We start from the raw sequence: 16,905 nt of genomic DNA on the forward strand, positions 1-16,905 counted from the left end.
TGACCTTGCTGGGCTTGATATCACAGAAAAATGTATAGAGCTCGATTGATTTATCTGTAACTTGTATAGAAAACATATTCAAAAATATAATACATGAAAGCTCATTGATCACTGTGAAAGTGTATTGGCCATTTCGTTCCTTCTCTTAAATGAGATTTAGAAATGCTAACTTTGAAATAAATTCTCTTTTAATGGCAAGAAATTAAATTAATTTCTTCGAATTTTGTTTGCCTATTTTCTCTTAAATTGAAAATCAATAAATCTAGAATATCTGTTTAAATTATTCTGCAACATAATGCTAATATGATATAAAATGTTACACTTCATTTGTAAAGTGTAACATTTTCATTTTGATTTCAAACCATACAGAGTTTTATATCGTAATATCTTTTATTAGACTTACACAGAAGGGAACAACATCCTCCCCTTCATTCATTTCATTTATTTGTGTGATTAAAACATTGTATTTTGGTTACATTTGAATAGTGAAGAGTCTTATTAGCCTTAATCAATACATCAATGTTCTGGACCGGCCCATATTCTTTAGACAGATTGGAAATCTATATATCTGGTTGTAGTGAGCCATTGTGTGTAATTACACTCCTGTGTGTCCACATGTATTAGCCATATTTCTAATTCCACACAGACAGCATAAGCAGTTACTTTAAGTCAAATAAATTGAACAAGAAGACTTAGATTAGTGTGCACTACGGCTCCGTCTAGTGAGTGAAAATTACATTTACGCACTAATTTTCTTTCTGGTCCAACCATGTGTAAATGCATCTCAGTTCACCATTTAAAGCATGTCGACTAGTGAGTTTGAATCTCTGGTTTTGAATGACGCACAAAATGGAGACAAGTACACTAACAAGTACACATGAAAATATGAGTGTGTCACTGTCCAGGATAGATATAGACATATATTTATATGCATTTTAATTTAAGTTTGGGAGTAGTGTATAGTTATAATTTACACACATACAAACAGCGTGTCAGAAATTCCCTTGCTTTATGAAAGAAACTGGTTGCGGTTATGTATGTCAAGCCCTTCTGCTCCGTATAAACCATGTCCGTTTCTTTCAAGCCTGTTTGGTGTGTGTACGTAGCTGTTTGAGTGTGTGTGTTCATACACAGTACATCTGAGTGTGTAGAGCAGCATCGTGAGCAGGTCAGTCAGCATAGATGAGGAAACCAGAGAACGTGCTGTATTTGTTGGTGTTTCCTCCATGGACTTTCCCTCCGTCCAGCTGCACACAGACCTCATCTCCTACGTCTAAATGCAGGATCACACTGTTGGAGGCGTAGTCATAATTCTGATCAGCGTCCTGGGCGATAGCGCTGGCCCTCACCTGTCACACACGGGAGAAATGAAGCCATGGTTAGAGGAAGGACACAGAGCAGATCGCAACAATATTCCTGTACACTTGAATGATACTGAAATGTAGATGAAGCATTTATAATCATTTAGTGATGATCATTAGACCAAACAACAAAATACGACTAAATCGCAACATCATGAAATGTGACATTTGGAGCTTTTAAAATGACGCAACAACTTCAGATGGTGAAATATATTATAAATAAGCACAGACTGCATTCAGTGACTTTTTCACTATCATATATGAGAGGAGAAATGAATAAGTATGATTTTTGATGTTTCTAAAATAAATGCAGAAACCACTATAACACCATTTTGAGCTTGGAAAGATTTTGATTTGTTAAACCTTTAGAACTAAATGGAATTAATAAATAAATAAATTAATTAATAAAATGTAATATTAGCACAAATTAATAATTTAATATAAATGTTTTGGAATATATACATATATATATATATGTATGTGTGTGTGTGTGTGTGTGTTTAAATTTAAAAAAAAATTAACAGACTAAAATGTAAAGATTTTATTGGAAATATTCTATTATTATTATTATTTAATTATAGAAGAGAAATAAGAAAAATTATATTATTAACAAATGAACAACAATTACAAATCATTTTAAAAATTGTAATATTCAAAATAATAAACATAATATTTTTTAATTAAATTAATTGACAAAAATTAGGAATTATAATTGATTTCATGATCTTTCCAGTTCCTTCTGAGGGGAAGAAATAATAGTTACATTTTTTTTTTTTTTACATTACATATTATATGCTTTTATAACATATTGGCAGAAACCACTATAAAACTATTTCCAGGTTGGAAAGATTTAGGTTTGTTCTACAGAACTAGAAAGATACTTAAGACAAAACAGGTTAGAAAATACTGCGCTATAATCATATCTCTTCATACAAATGCTGTCTTGCCTTTTTTATCATCTGTATGGCAGTGGAAAGGAGTCATTATTAAATGATACTCTGACAAGGGCTGGTCAGGTTAAATGGATGCGGCTGCAGATAGCCCGCTGACCTCCACCTCAATTGAGAAAGCAGTCACGCTCTCTCCTATTTATCTGCTGACAGAGATCATGTAGCTAGAACTTTATGGGATGGGTGATGCTAAAACTGTACTATATCTCTTCCTCGTATTGACCTGCTGAATTTAATCACAAGCGCACATATCATGCAAACCGCAATGAGACTGTTTGCTGGAGACTTGGACTCATTTAAATTCTGCTTGAGAGATCAGCCGTATTGACTCCCAGCAGTGGATCTGAAACTTGTTTGTTAACATTTTAAATTGAGATTAGTCATGTGGTCAGACAGAAGTACATTCCTGCATAAAGATGCAATTAAAAAGAACCAAGACCTGTGGTAAAACAGATCCATTAAAGTTTGGTATCCTTGCAATACAAAGCAGACATTAGCGGTGTGATATTTTATCATAATTGTTTGTATCTGCTCTAAACTCAAGTATTCTAAACAGAAATAAAATGGGTAATGTTTTAGCAGACAAGTGTCAGATGACAGACAGTAGTTGTCAGGCATTTTGCTCGGCCGTGTTATAGCCACTCAATCTCTGTCAGGTTTCCTAAATATATGGAGCGAGTCTATCCTAGGAAAAAAATACAATGATATGCACGGTGTCAGTAAACATCCTCATATAACATGCCATCACTCACTCAAATGCCTCTTGTTTTATTGGGTGTGTTATTCCCCTGAGAAACACCCACAACCACAGCCCACATAAAACACACTGACCCCAGACAGAGATAAACTCCTTCCCATATCCATAATCTAATAACCCCACTCCATTACCATCATGATACTGTCAACGTCTGCACATTGTCCTGAGTGGAGACTACAGCCATTTAGATGCTTTATTGAATACCAATCTGTATAATGATGTTAGGGAGGTTTACAATGCAGCACTGTAGGACAAATATATCAGTTTTAAATTGATTTTGCATAGCAGTGATAGATATTTGTCATTTGTAATTTAAAACAAAATACCATTGCATGTTTAAACAAGCTGTGTAGAGACATAACATTCACTGTGTAACATTAACTGTGAATATTAATAATAATAAAAAATCATAATGAAATATGTTTTATTAATCAGAATAATAGTTATTATTATTGATCATATTAATTACAATAATTAAATAATACATATATTAATAAAATCAAGATTGTTATAATAATAATAATAATAATAAATAATATTTTTTTGCCATTTAAATTGTCACAAATATATTTTCCTTTTTTAAAAATGGTAACAATAATAATAACTACAATTATTATTTATCACTTTAATGATAATAGTTAAATTAAATCTATTAAATCTATTAAATCTATCTAATCATTATTGATATACAACTATACTATAAACTACTATAATTTTTGCTATTTAAATGATCACAAATATATTTAAATAAATAAATAAGTTACCCAATCTCTGAGTACTGTTGTTGTGTCCTACTTTTAACCGACTCGGCGAATAGTGTCATTTATCTGAGCACAATATGCTGTAGTTAAGTGATTAAATTACTGTGTCAATATCATTTAAAATATATATATCAGTCATGGCGGACTATAATATAGACGTTTAGATGTGTATATCTTGTTTCATGTGAAGATATTCCTTGTGTTGAAGTGTGTTGTGAAAAAGCATTTTTGGCTTGTCCCTGTTCAGCCTGCATCAAACAGTTGTGTTGAGTTGCTAGTCTCTGGAGAAACCCCTTTTCCAACTATATCTAAAAAAACAAATGACTACAGATATAACTACGCAATCTTTCATTTGGGTGAATGCAATCTTTGGTATGTGTGACTGAATACCTATCAGTGCAACAATATTTTCTTTTTTTTACACATGTCTGAATTATTTTGACTGCAATGCAATTTGAGAAAACTCAAAAAGATCCACAAAAACCATAAAATTGAGAGGGACAATATGTGCATCATTCCACTTCTTGCAGTGACAGTCTGGCCTCCTCTCCCTATCAACGCACAGTGTACGTCATTCTCCTCATTATTTTGGTTAAGTGGGCAAAGGTGCAGTTTCTCCCTCTGGCATACCCTTGTGTTCGATACGACAACACGAGCGGTCACTTTAATTAGCAGACATCCGGCAAAGACCATTTAAGACATTTCTTGGCTTCCATTGATTCTCGTCTTGTATTTTTGGGATCAGTTACACTGAATCTGAGCGCCCGGGGTTTAGACATATCCCGCAAAGCGCGCTTGTTAGATGCTTCCCGGCATTTATCAAATATAAGTGATATGAAAGCTTGTCTTGGAGGGAGCGGGAGAGAGGCATTTTAGGATTACCGTTGACTGCACCGGAGATGGATATTGACATGGGAGCCGACTACTTGTGAAACGCCACGCTTACTTGATCTCAGCGAGATCCTGGCTGTGAGCAGGGACCCTCGGGCCTGCTGGGGGCTTGTTCTGCCAGGCCTTTTCATTAGCAGGGAGGGGAAGGATGGAGCGGGGCACATCTGCGGCAGATTTTTATACATAACCAGAGCCGAGGAGAAAGACAGGGGTTGAAGGTGAAAATAGGAGGGGGAGATTCGGATAACAGTCTGATCAAGCAAAGCTGTTTTGTGAGAGCAGCGAGATGCGAGGGTATATAAAGTCTTGTTTTTATCAGTGATGCCATGCTCCAGCGGTAATAAAACTGACAGGATTCATTCTCTGTGATATACAGACCTCTTAGAGTAGAGACAATGGAAAACTAGCTCTTAAACTTACCTAAGGGATCGAGCACACGGGAGGGGGAAGACTCAAGCAAAAAATAAAAAAGGAACAGTTTTTGAATAGCTCCGTTTCGCCTCAAAGGGAGAATAAAATTTGTTCAGCTTCTTCAGAGAGTTGTGCTTAATTGGCATACTGTAAAAGCGTGGGATTGCATACTAATAGTCCAAGTGCATGCTATAACAGTTACAAGCTCAGTGAACATAGCTTCAATCACTGTGTGGATATAATCAACTGGTTAAAGGGTTAGTTCACCTAAAATGTAAATTTGGTGATCATTCACTCACTCTCATGTCATTCTAAATCATTATAAGACAAAAAAAGATGCTTTGAGGAATGTTAGGGTTTAAAACGACTTTGGTCCCTATTGACTGCCATTGACTCAAAAGCACCCTTTTTTTTTTTTTTTTTTTTTTTTTGCAGAAGAAAGAATCTCATACACGTGTGAATACATGATGTCAGAATTGTCATTTTTAGTTGAACTATCTCTTAAAAGTGACACCATGTAAAATGTAATGAGTATGTAATGAGTTTATACCATTTCCCTTAAAATTATTTGGCAATTGACTATAGTCCAATTTCAGTATGTGCAAAAATTGATTAGGTTTTATTGTGGGCGGAGCCTATCTGGTGGCAGAAAATGACAGTTTTAACTTAGCAGTCTAAGCAAGCCATAAAATAAAATTACAAAAAATGTAATCTTGAGTTTATATTAAAGAATTATTTATAATTCTTTAAATTCTAAGATTATATCTTACAATTCTGGTAAGAAAAGTCAACTTGTCATTCTCTCTTTTTCCCTCAGACCAGAATCATGAGTTTATAATGAGTTTCATGAGTTTTTTCTCAGAATTGACAAACTCGCAATTGCTGAGTTGAATGAAGTCAGAATTTAGAGAGAATTGTGAGACAAAATAGGTAAATGGTATGTTTTAGGTTTAAATAGTATTTCAAGCTTTAACTATAGGGCTAATACCCCATGTGAATATTATATAGACCTATTTTTCAAATCTAATTTATGCTTTAAAACAGGGTTATCACAGCAGGTTTCGTCCATGGTTTGTCCATTTAAACGCCTGCGACTCTGCGTTTAGCTTCAAATGGCGTCTTTGACAACATTATTATATAAAAATTATCTGCATTCTGATTCTGACATCCAAAGGCACAACAACATAGTTTTTCTCTTATTCCATGGATTTTTCCTTCCATTTGTTACCAGTGTTTTTCTGCCACCACAATACACGCACAGCTGCAAGTGATGTAATTGTGACTTTTACTCCAAATTGATCTATATGCACGGTTACTTCCAGCTCAGTCATTTCCGGTCAATGTGCTATAAGGGGATTGCCCTTTGCTCGATTTCTCTACATAATCCATTCACAATTTGAAGAAAAGTTTTTTTTGTCTAAGAAGACCAAACACCCACATGTACAGTTTAAGGAATTACAAACACGGTAGTCAAAAATTAGGTGAGTGAATCTGCTAAATTGTGCAATTTGTCATTACAATGACTGACAGTCATAATGCAAACAGAACAAAACATCAGACAAGCCACTGTCAAAAACAGAGCTGTGCATTAAAGGGGTCATCATACACTACATGCACATTTACAAGTTGTTTAAACTGAAATGTGTGTTGGCAGTGTGTACACAAACCCCCTTTAATGATAAAAATCCACCCAGTGTTTTTTTTTATTTTTATCTTGTTAAATCATTTCCCCTTTCTCAAATCAAGCTGATCTCAGATGCCTGTTTGTGTGACATCCTGAGTGAGCTGTCATCAGTCTGCCATTGTTTCACCACCGTAGTAGATGTAGACAAAGGCTGTGTTCCATTTCACTTTTAGACATGCACTCGTGAACTTCCCACCGCCATTTTGAAGTGTTTTCCACTTCTTCAAGTCGACGAGAGACATTTACAACATATCCTCGACCACTTGATTTTGACATAGGGAGCCAATCTGCTTCAGATGCACACACATTTAATTTATCCCCTACCCAAACAACAATATATATATGATAATCCTACATTGCTATCATATATATATATATATATATATATATATATATATATATATATATATATATATATATATATATATATGATAGCAATGTAGGATTATAAAAACAGTATGAACAGCAGCAATGTGAGAACAGTGGTAATAAATACAGTTGGATGAGTGTGCAAAAGTATTGTTAAACAATGTATTCTATGCAAAATAACAGTAGTGCAATGATATTTTTATAGAAATAGTTTACTGTGTACAAAAATATCATTGCACTACTGTTATTTTGCATAGAATACACTGTTTAACAATACTTTTGCACACTCATCCAACTGTATTTATTACCACAGAGCTAATGAAAAGAAAGTGAAATGAAATTAAAAAATGATTTGTCCCACAAACAAATAATTTGTGATCCAGCTTCACCAACAGAAGGAGTGAGTATAAGGTTTTTTTAATGAATCATTGTAAATCATCTTTCCTAATAATGTGCTAATTAGCAAGTTTCACGATCAATGCAGCTAAGTAAACAGTCGGCCAGAGAACAGCTGGGAAAAGAGGGGTGGGGTCAGCAGAGCTCATTTGCAATTAAAGGAAAATGCTACAAAACAGCTTGCTCTGAAAAGAGATGTTTTTGACAGGGTAAACAAGGTGTTGTTTTACACTACCATTAAGAAATTTTAACCAAACTATGTTACAGACTTTTCATTAAGACCATAAAGAATCATATCAACTTCTGGAAAATGTGCATCAAATGACCCAGGTGATTCAGGCTAAATTCAGAGTAACAAAACTACAGCAGCAGCAAGTCTGTTTGCTGAATATATTTAGCAGCTTCTACGTTTTTTTCTTCTTCTTTTTTTTTCCTTAAAAATTTAACATTTTGTTTTTAAATTAAATCTAAAAATATTTCAAAATATTTTTTGTGCATGTTTTAGTAAATCGAGGGAACGAATTAGTAAATCGTGCACACGATTTAGACTTATATTTTTTCCTGCATGTCATGTGCGGGGCTCCATACACGAGACTTCTTGTATTTGCTATACTTTATACTTCAGTACAGTAAAAGTACTAAAATTTGTTATAATAGCAAAAGCAAAATCCAAAAGCAAGATGTGAAAAAACAAGGGAGTTGAAATGGCAACTGAGTGATCCTCTGCTGTCATCTACTGGTTATAATGGTAATTTCATATCATTTTCATATTAAAGGGGCATATGGTGCGATTAAAATTTTTCTTTCTCTTTGGAGTGTTACAAGCTTTTGGTGGATAATAAAGATCTGTAAAGTTGCAAAGACTAAAGACTCAAATCCAAAGAGATATTCTTTATAAAAGGTAAGACTCTCCCTTTAAACGCCGAAAAACGGCTCGTTCTAACACACCCCCACATGTCTACGTCACTATCTGGAAATATTTGCTTAACACCACTCAAATGTTCATGCAATGACTTTGTAGAAAACGACACGTTTGAGAGAGGCGGGGCATAGAGGACCAACAATAATGTACAGCATTTGAAAAATAATGAGTTTTTTGAATATTAAAGTATGTCAACATATTCTGTTTCACCAAATACACAAAATAATGATCTTTAAAAAAGCATCATATGACCCCTTTAAAAGTCTTTGTTTTCCGCCAGGAGACATTTTTGGCAAATTTTTTCATGTCATCTTTATGAATAAAAAGTGAATCTTTAAAGTGAATTTTACTGCAAAGCTGTAGAATTGAGAAATAATAAAGGCTTTACAACATTATAAGTGTTTTTAAAATATGTTCAAGACTATGAAAGTAAGTTATTGATTTTCAAGAATGCCATTATGATGTTGTTTACGAGATAGCATCGCTAACTAGCTAAAGTTTACCTAAAAGGTTATGATAATGTTTAGTTGTCAGCATTTAAATGTACAATTAAGTTTCTAGGTACTCTCCTGGGATTCCCAGGCTCAGCATTTAAAATGATATGTTGTTAAAAGCTGTTAAATAACATGAAACTGTATGTTATTGCCGTGATCATTATTTACAGTGGTGCAGTTATTTTGTTTCTCAGTTTCTGACAAGAACGGGGAAGGAGAGGTTTCTGTGAGGGTCTCAAGTGTCTCTACCTATTTATGTCTCTACCTTATTTATGTGGAAGTTCTAAAGAACGCTCCGTGCATATGTTCAATTAAAAGGTGTGCAATTAGAGATCACCACAATTAGAGATGACCAAATACACTCATTATATCGCTACCGGACTATGTACATGTCATTGCACTGGGAGACATTTATTAGAGCAGGTACTGGTCATTAACAGACAGGCGATGACATTTTTAACACTAGCGTGTGAAAGAGCTCGACCTTTTGGAGGTCTATTAAAAGAGCATGTGACAGGTGAAAAAGGGGAAAAAGAAATGGTGGAACGATTAAGCAACAGAAAGGACAGAGTGTAGATTAGTCTACTTTGAACAGAGGTTCAGACAAAGGGTTTGGGAAACTACATTGAAGCTGAGGGACCATAAATTAAAAGATTAACAGCACACAACACGTTAATTATGAGGAAGAAGCATGCAGATGCTAAATCAGAGATGATGTATGACCCTGGTGTCATATTTTGACTTGCATTAGCATTAACGCAAACAAACCATTATTCCACAAGGACGATAAAAGAACCACCAATAATGCTAGCAGCATCAAATGCTTTTAACAAATCTCTTCATATGTTTATAGATCTTTATGCACTTATTCTATCAGCAGAGGTTTTTATCTGATTATACAGAATAAAAATTAGAAGTTATTATTAAGTGATGTGCGATTTTTGACCCAAAGGACACTTACAAGACAAGTAAAAAACTTTTACTGACAAGTAAAAATATTTTCTTGCGTATAGAATTCCTTTCAACTGTGGCAGACGCTGTGAGACAGTGGCTAAATGCATAATGATGAAATTTCATTATGAATCCCTTTCAGTGGGCAATACACCAAATTAATTACAAGAAAAATGAAGATGACCTCATTAAATATTGATGGGGGCACTATTGATATATGATCACACCACTAATCCTTTCCATCTGTTATGAATTATTGTAACAAAAAAAATGACATTCATCTACTCTGATATATTGGTACAGTTTACAGATAAACAAAAATGCAAAAATCCTAAACTAAAAGGCAGTGAAATATGGGTCACTCTTTAATTAATGAAATGTTCTAATTGTTTTAAGTTTTAAATTTCACATATCCTGAAATAAACAACCAATATATATTAAAGTAGGTTTAACATGCAATGGTGTGGAAAAAATTTGATAAGGATTGGGCTTGCTAACAAAAGAAGTCAGTGAGCAGACAATTAATTTAAAATTAATTTAAAATTCATTAAAAACAATATTCATCATAAACAAATTTGACATTGTTCGAAAGCAATATATATATATATATATATATATATATATATATATATATATATATATATATATATATATGTAGGAAAAAAGTTATTAAAGAAACATAATGAAAATTGAATATAATCCATTCTTTTAAAGTTCTTTCTCTCTCTCTAAAATTTAGAAAATGTCCTGTAATTGAATCCTCATCCCTATAAGAAAGATCTAAATGATTTCAAATGTCTCTTTAGTTTTCAGTCTTACCTGTGAATTTTCTTTATTATCCACCTACATAATTTCCATTTCAAGTGGTACCAAAGGGTGCTAACTCACAGATCATTCATCAGTGACACTCTCACCAAACTCCTGGGACACTTTAGCCTCACATGTCTGAGGTCCTACAACATCAGGCCATCACAATGGCACCAGTTGGTATCAAGAGACCAGCTTTCACTATCTGTCAAAACCACTGCACAGACAATGATCAGCCAGATGGTCATGCGGGCCTGCAAGCAGGTACAGCAACATGCATGACACACTCTAGAGGATACCTGAGATACTTTTTTTTCTCTTAATTAGCACCCTAACATTCACAGACAGCCATAATTAACAAACAAATGCTAATGTCAGGATCCAGTCTTTTTATCTTTAAGATTCCTTGTTAACCTGTCAAACCGTGACATGTTTGGTGCTTCTCCATCTGTCTGTGGCTCTGTATTCATTTTTGTCCATGCGTATAAGCCTCCCAGAAGTCTCGTCTCTCTGCCCACTGTCTGCAGCTTTCTATTAAGCCATCTATCTTCCTTTCCTACCCTGATCTTTCTGTCAACCAGCCTAGGTGATTCTGCCATACTCTTAACTGTCATGGCTACCCTTGCGTCCTTCTCAGTCTGTCTCACAATTCACTCGTGCTCTTGAGCTTGTGGGCCACCCACTGGGGTGCCATACTGAACATGGCCTCCACAATGAAGATGCAAGATAACTGTGTCAAAACTTGATTTTAAGATGAAGGTTAAGAACTATAATTTATTTCACTGCTTATTTTTTCTGTTTTGGTGTTGTTCCTTTCCAGCTTCTTCTGTAAAAGTGTTTCTTCAACGATAGTCACTTTTATTGATGTGGGCTTTTAAAAATAATATTCCATTAAAACACACTATTCTCACTAGTTCAATTCATTTGTCTACCAACAATGTTTAATATAAAATATAGGGATTCAAATTATTTAAAGATTAATATATACACAGTTCTAAAAACATAATATTTTTATGATGGATTTTCATATTTTAATGTTGGAAACATCTGGATCTGGTCCAAAGGTAAAGCAATAAGATCTATACATAAAGGCATTTACATTTTTAAAATACAAAATTAATTTCATTTTTTTTTTCAGTTAAATAAATTAAAACATTTCTTAAAAAAAAGAAATATTATAATAAACAAAAAGAAGTCTGTGAATTAAAATATGTACACAAATATGTAAATCAAAAATTGCCTATTGTTAAAGTTTACATAAAATATTCTGCATTTTAAGGTAATATACAGACCACTGAAACACTACAAATGTTTATTCATTTGAACTTAAAAATTGTTGAACTGGCTCCTAAAGATTGTAACTTGGTTCATTTCTGAATGGATCAACGTTTTTGAACCAATCAGTTGAAATGAGTGATTCAATGAGTCACTCATAATCACTTGTTGCCACCTACTGTCTGAAAAGACAACTGTCTGTGATACTGTTTTGCAAGAGATTTGAATTGAAATTATGATCTTTTAATTAATAATCATGAAGCTGCTTCACAAGCTATAACACAAAGAAAAAGAGAAAACATGTTTTCATAAAAAAATTGCATTTATTTGAAGAAACACCCTTATATGTAATTGTGATTCTCCACTCCAAAGCCTTTGACTTTCTGTGAACTCTGTGTTTCGGATATAGGCCTATAATATTCAATAGACATGGCTGTTTGAACATCCTTTTTTCAGCATTCAAAAATAACCTTTTACAAATTAAAATAAACCTCCTTATCCCAACGGACCACTGTCTGCTTTCAGATGACACTTCTGAGAATTCCAGTCTCTCAGCATCTGTCAAAAAATCTAGCATCCTTTTCACTTTAATATACTCTGTACTTTCCATAGGTAGCTGCACAAATCAGCATCCTAGGAGCTCTTTAAAATCTTAAAGGCTACAAAAGTTGTCATTTGTGTCACAAATGGACTGCTGACTGTATTTTAGGGGCTTGGGGAAGTGTCATTCCATTTGCAGTTTATCTGGTGTAGTGAGCAGTTAACCCACACACTTCTCTATTACATTTCAGGTCCTAGAGAGGAGTGAAGCAGTGCCACCTGATGTGCTCGAAATGGACATAATTGAGTGGACTGGAAAGATAATTAATGAGCAATCAATGAACATGCAAAAGAAGGGGGCACGTTTAGCATGCAGTGGATGCAATCTAAGAGTTATGAATGATTTAACAGCGGAAGCAGACTTGCATGACAATACAAAACTGTACGAGCCAGTCCAATTTAATCTACTACGTCTCTTATCAATTTTACAGGTGGGTCACTATATTAAGCCAGAGGGTTTTTCTTTTTTCTTTTTACAACATAACACCAGACCTTCATTGCACAGTGAAATACAAATAAACATTTATTGTGTGCTTGGGTAAAACTGTTCATAAATGGATATGTTACGATTGCCTCTCAAATAAAAAGGTCCAAGAGTGTGTCTTGATCTACAAAGGTCATACAGTCACTTAAAAACACTTCAGATAAACCTTTTCTCCTCTTGCTCATTTCCAGCCTTCAGACTTTAATTAATGTCAATGAATCAACGAATGACTAAATGTGGATACTTATTTTTTTTTGTACATTCATTATTTAACTGGCAGTGGACCACACCATGACAGCTTTAACTGAGTCGTATGACACATTTTTCGTTGATGAGTGAGATGTAAATATGATATTATTAAATTGTCAAAACATATAGCAATGCAACTGAGATAGTTTGGACAAACAGATAAGATATTCATGTCACAATTTTCCTTTTAGTCTTCTCCTGGTCAGCCTTGCAAAACAATACATCTGCGTCTAATTTACTTCCACGTTATTTAGTGCGATAATCAATTATACAATTTAATAGGAATTTTAATAAGAAAAAAATCTCATAATCCAACTATTCTGACTCCTCTAAATGAAGTTGACCTTAGTGGTGAAGCTCAATGTAGCGAACTGAGGAAAGAAGAAACTACTTCTTACTTTTCACTGCACACATAATATCTATAATAAAGTCCCCAAAATGAAATTCCTTTATAATTTACTCATACTTATGTCATTATACCCCTGTATAAGATGATATTTTGAAAAATGTCTCAGGTTTTTAGTTTTTAAAATGAAAGTCAGTGTAGTTCAGTGTTGTTTTGGAAACATTCTTCAAAATATCTTCATTTTGTGATACAGAAGTATCAAAGTCATACGGGTTTGGATGAAATTATAGATGTTAATGATTATAGTTTTTTTTTTGTTTTTGTTTTTTCATTTTGGGGTGAACTATCCTTGAGTCAAAGATTTCATTTCAACCAAACAATGATACATTCTTACCTGTCCATTCTTCTTGAGGTCCGCCCACATACTGGTCCCATCTCCTCCTCTCATCAGGACATGGTATGTGAAGAAGTAGATACCAGGTAGAGGGCATGTAAATTTTCCAGTGCTGGGCTCATAGTAGTTGCCAACATTGGTCACCACATCATCAAACTTGAGCACATCAGTGCCTTCATGCTGCTTGCGCAGGCCTGCGTAAAATGCAATCTTAGGGCTGTAGACTGATGGCACATAACCACCAGGCCCAGGACCAGGAGGCCCTTGTGGCCCTGGCTTTCCAGGCTCTCCAGGTGGTCCTCGTGGACCAGGCGGTCCTGGCATTCCCGAAGGTCCCCGATACCCAGGTTTCCCTTTCCGGTTTGGAAAATCAACAGGTGCGGGTGAAACAGCCGTTAGCTCCTGGCCATGAGATGTGGTGTAGGGGTCACAAACCATCCGACAACTTCCTAGCATTTCATAATGGCTTCCCGCATTGCCGGCTCCTCCTCCTTTAGTGTTGTGAACCAGTAAAGGGATGGTGACCAGGAGAATCAGAACCATGGCCACACCTACTGCCGCTCCTATAACACGCTTGCGACGACTGATCCGGGAGGCAGCAAGCGTTAGAAAGTCCTCCTCTCCTTTAGATGGGATGGTGCCCGCCAGCGTGAAAGGTGGAGAAAAACTCACTAAAGTATGAAAGTAAATGTATCTTTGGGTACAAAAGAACAGCCAAAGAGCCACAGATATCTATAGAGCAGTGAGTAGAAGGATAGCAGATGAATTTATGGATGAGACAAGGAGACCAAGAAGGGTGTGGAGCTTACAGAAAAAAACGGTGCAATGGGACTTGTGGTAGGACAGAGTGGAGAGCCACAGGAAGATCTGAAGGAATGAAAAGGAACAGTGGAGGCTGCAACAGAAAGGTGTGGCACGGTAAAGAATGATTAAGAAAGATGATTACGGGAACACACAGTTTATGGTCACGTATTATATATTAACAATAGCAATTAAATGCAATATGGTGTTTTTTAAAGTGTTGGAATTTCCTGGTTAATAACAATACAGATATTTTCATTCATCCCCTTGCTTGTTAACATTAAATATACAATGAATACTCCAATACACAGAAGATGCTTTGAGGTTTTCCTTTGCATAAGCGAACAAAAATGAACTGTTTTTCTTTTTTCCACTTCAAAGTTCCTGTCCACCTGACAAAAGCTGTGCAATTTAGAAACTGCAAAATTCAGTTCATGAGAGATGAAATCACAAAGTTATCTGCTTGCACAACAAAATTAAAATCAAGTCCAACTAAATACCTAAAAGATGTGACAAAAAAATCTGTCATCCAATGTTCCACGTTTCAAAATAAACTGATCCCACACAATGAAATTTGTCCAACGCCCTGCATCAAAACCTGATGAGCCACAATGTATCGATCCTTCAGAATATTATTATTATTTATTTTTAAGGGATAAATGAAAGACCCCTGTAGTCGCTCTGGCAGGTCAGGAAACTTCCACAGAAACTGAACTAAAGGAGGAAAAACACAAAAAGACAATAAGAAAAATTTGTGGAGGCTATATTTCATGTTATCTGTGTACACATGCGCGCACACACAGGCACACACACACACACACCAGTTTTATCCTAGATTAAACATGCTGAAAGTATATATATATATATATATATATATATATATATATATATATATATATATATATAATTAATTAATTACAATTACAATTAATTACAATTAATACAATTAATAATATTTAACACAATAATAATAATAATAATAATAATAATAATAATTTTTATTATTATTATTTCTTACAAAATGCATTATGTTTTTAATTATTTATTCATCAGAATGACCACTGATTTCCATAGTGGCCAAGTGATATTAAGTTTTTCCTGCAAAATGTTTGTCCTTATCAGGAAAAATACGCACAAATAAACAAATCAATTATTAAATCAATACCATAATATATATATATATATATATATATATATATATATATATATATATATATATATATATATATATATATATATATATACATTCAGTGAAGCGCGCGAAATAACACCTCAGAAAGTAGCCTATGACACAAGTGCGTAACTTCAAGTCCATTTAATAAAAAAGGCATTAAAGGGACAATTACCTTCACTTCAATGATTATGGAAGATATTTATGATTAAAAATCTTTCCTCTGATGTCTCTCCTTACATTTGCTGCGCTCAAAAGCAAATTAAAGGTGCTTTTTCTTCATGCGCATCTTCAGCAGACGAAGACTCCTCTTTACTCCAACAAGAGACCGAATCGCAGAATAACGATTTTAAATGCCTTTACCAGTCAAATAAGATAAGTTAACTTAATGAAGTTGCGACTAACAGCACTTCTGACTTTATTTATTCGACGAACTGTGACTGACTGCACGCCTGAGGTAAACTTCCGCTTTTGGAGTTCGTTCTGTCGAGAGAAATAACAAAACAGCAACAGCGCTGGACTTCTGACTCCGACACCTGTGAGATTTTCACACTCCACACACACACACACTCACACTATCCCCTTCTTCCATCCGGTCGGCTCCTCCCACTATCCCTTCATCCCATCTCATCTCGTTCTCGCTCCTCTGTCTCACTGGCTCTGTCTCAAACACCACTGAGCTGTCTACCTAGAACGCGCGTGCGATGCCGATGTCTGACTCGGCAGCACACTTGGTTTTTAGACACAACCGTTGTTTTTTCCCCCACTTATTCATCATTTAATGGGGTAAAGTGGTGTAAATGTTAATCGTTTATCATGTCAGCAGCGTAT

The 16,905-nt window shown here is 34.7% G+C and overlaps 1 protein-coding gene across 1 annotated transcript; it reads right to left on the reverse strand.

The window, feature by feature from the left end:
* Positions 1-371: 371 nt before the first annotated feature.
* On the reverse strand, positions 372-16,692 carry LOC127944404 (complement C1q-like protein 4). Its single transcript, XM_052540301.1, has 3 exons — positions 16,250-16,692; positions 14,103-15,617; positions 372-1,349 (listed from the first exon to the last, which is right to left on the reverse strand). Exons 2-3 carry the CDS (start codon positions 14,643-14,645, stop codon positions 1,170-1,172), a joined length of 723 nt encoding a protein of 240 aa, XP_052396261.1. The 5' UTR covers positions 14,646-15,617; positions 16,250-16,692; the 3' UTR covers positions 372-1,169.
* Between the last annotated feature and the right edge of the window lie 213 nt (positions 16,693-16,905).

This window comes from Carassius gibelio, chromosome A23 (assembly GCF_023724105.1).
Source record: "Carassius gibelio isolate Cgi1373 ecotype wild population from Czech Republic chromosome A23, carGib1.2-hapl.c, whole genome shotgun sequence".
Taxonomy (NCBI): Eukaryota; Metazoa; Chordata; class Actinopteri; order Cypriniformes; family Cyprinidae; genus Carassius; species Carassius gibelio.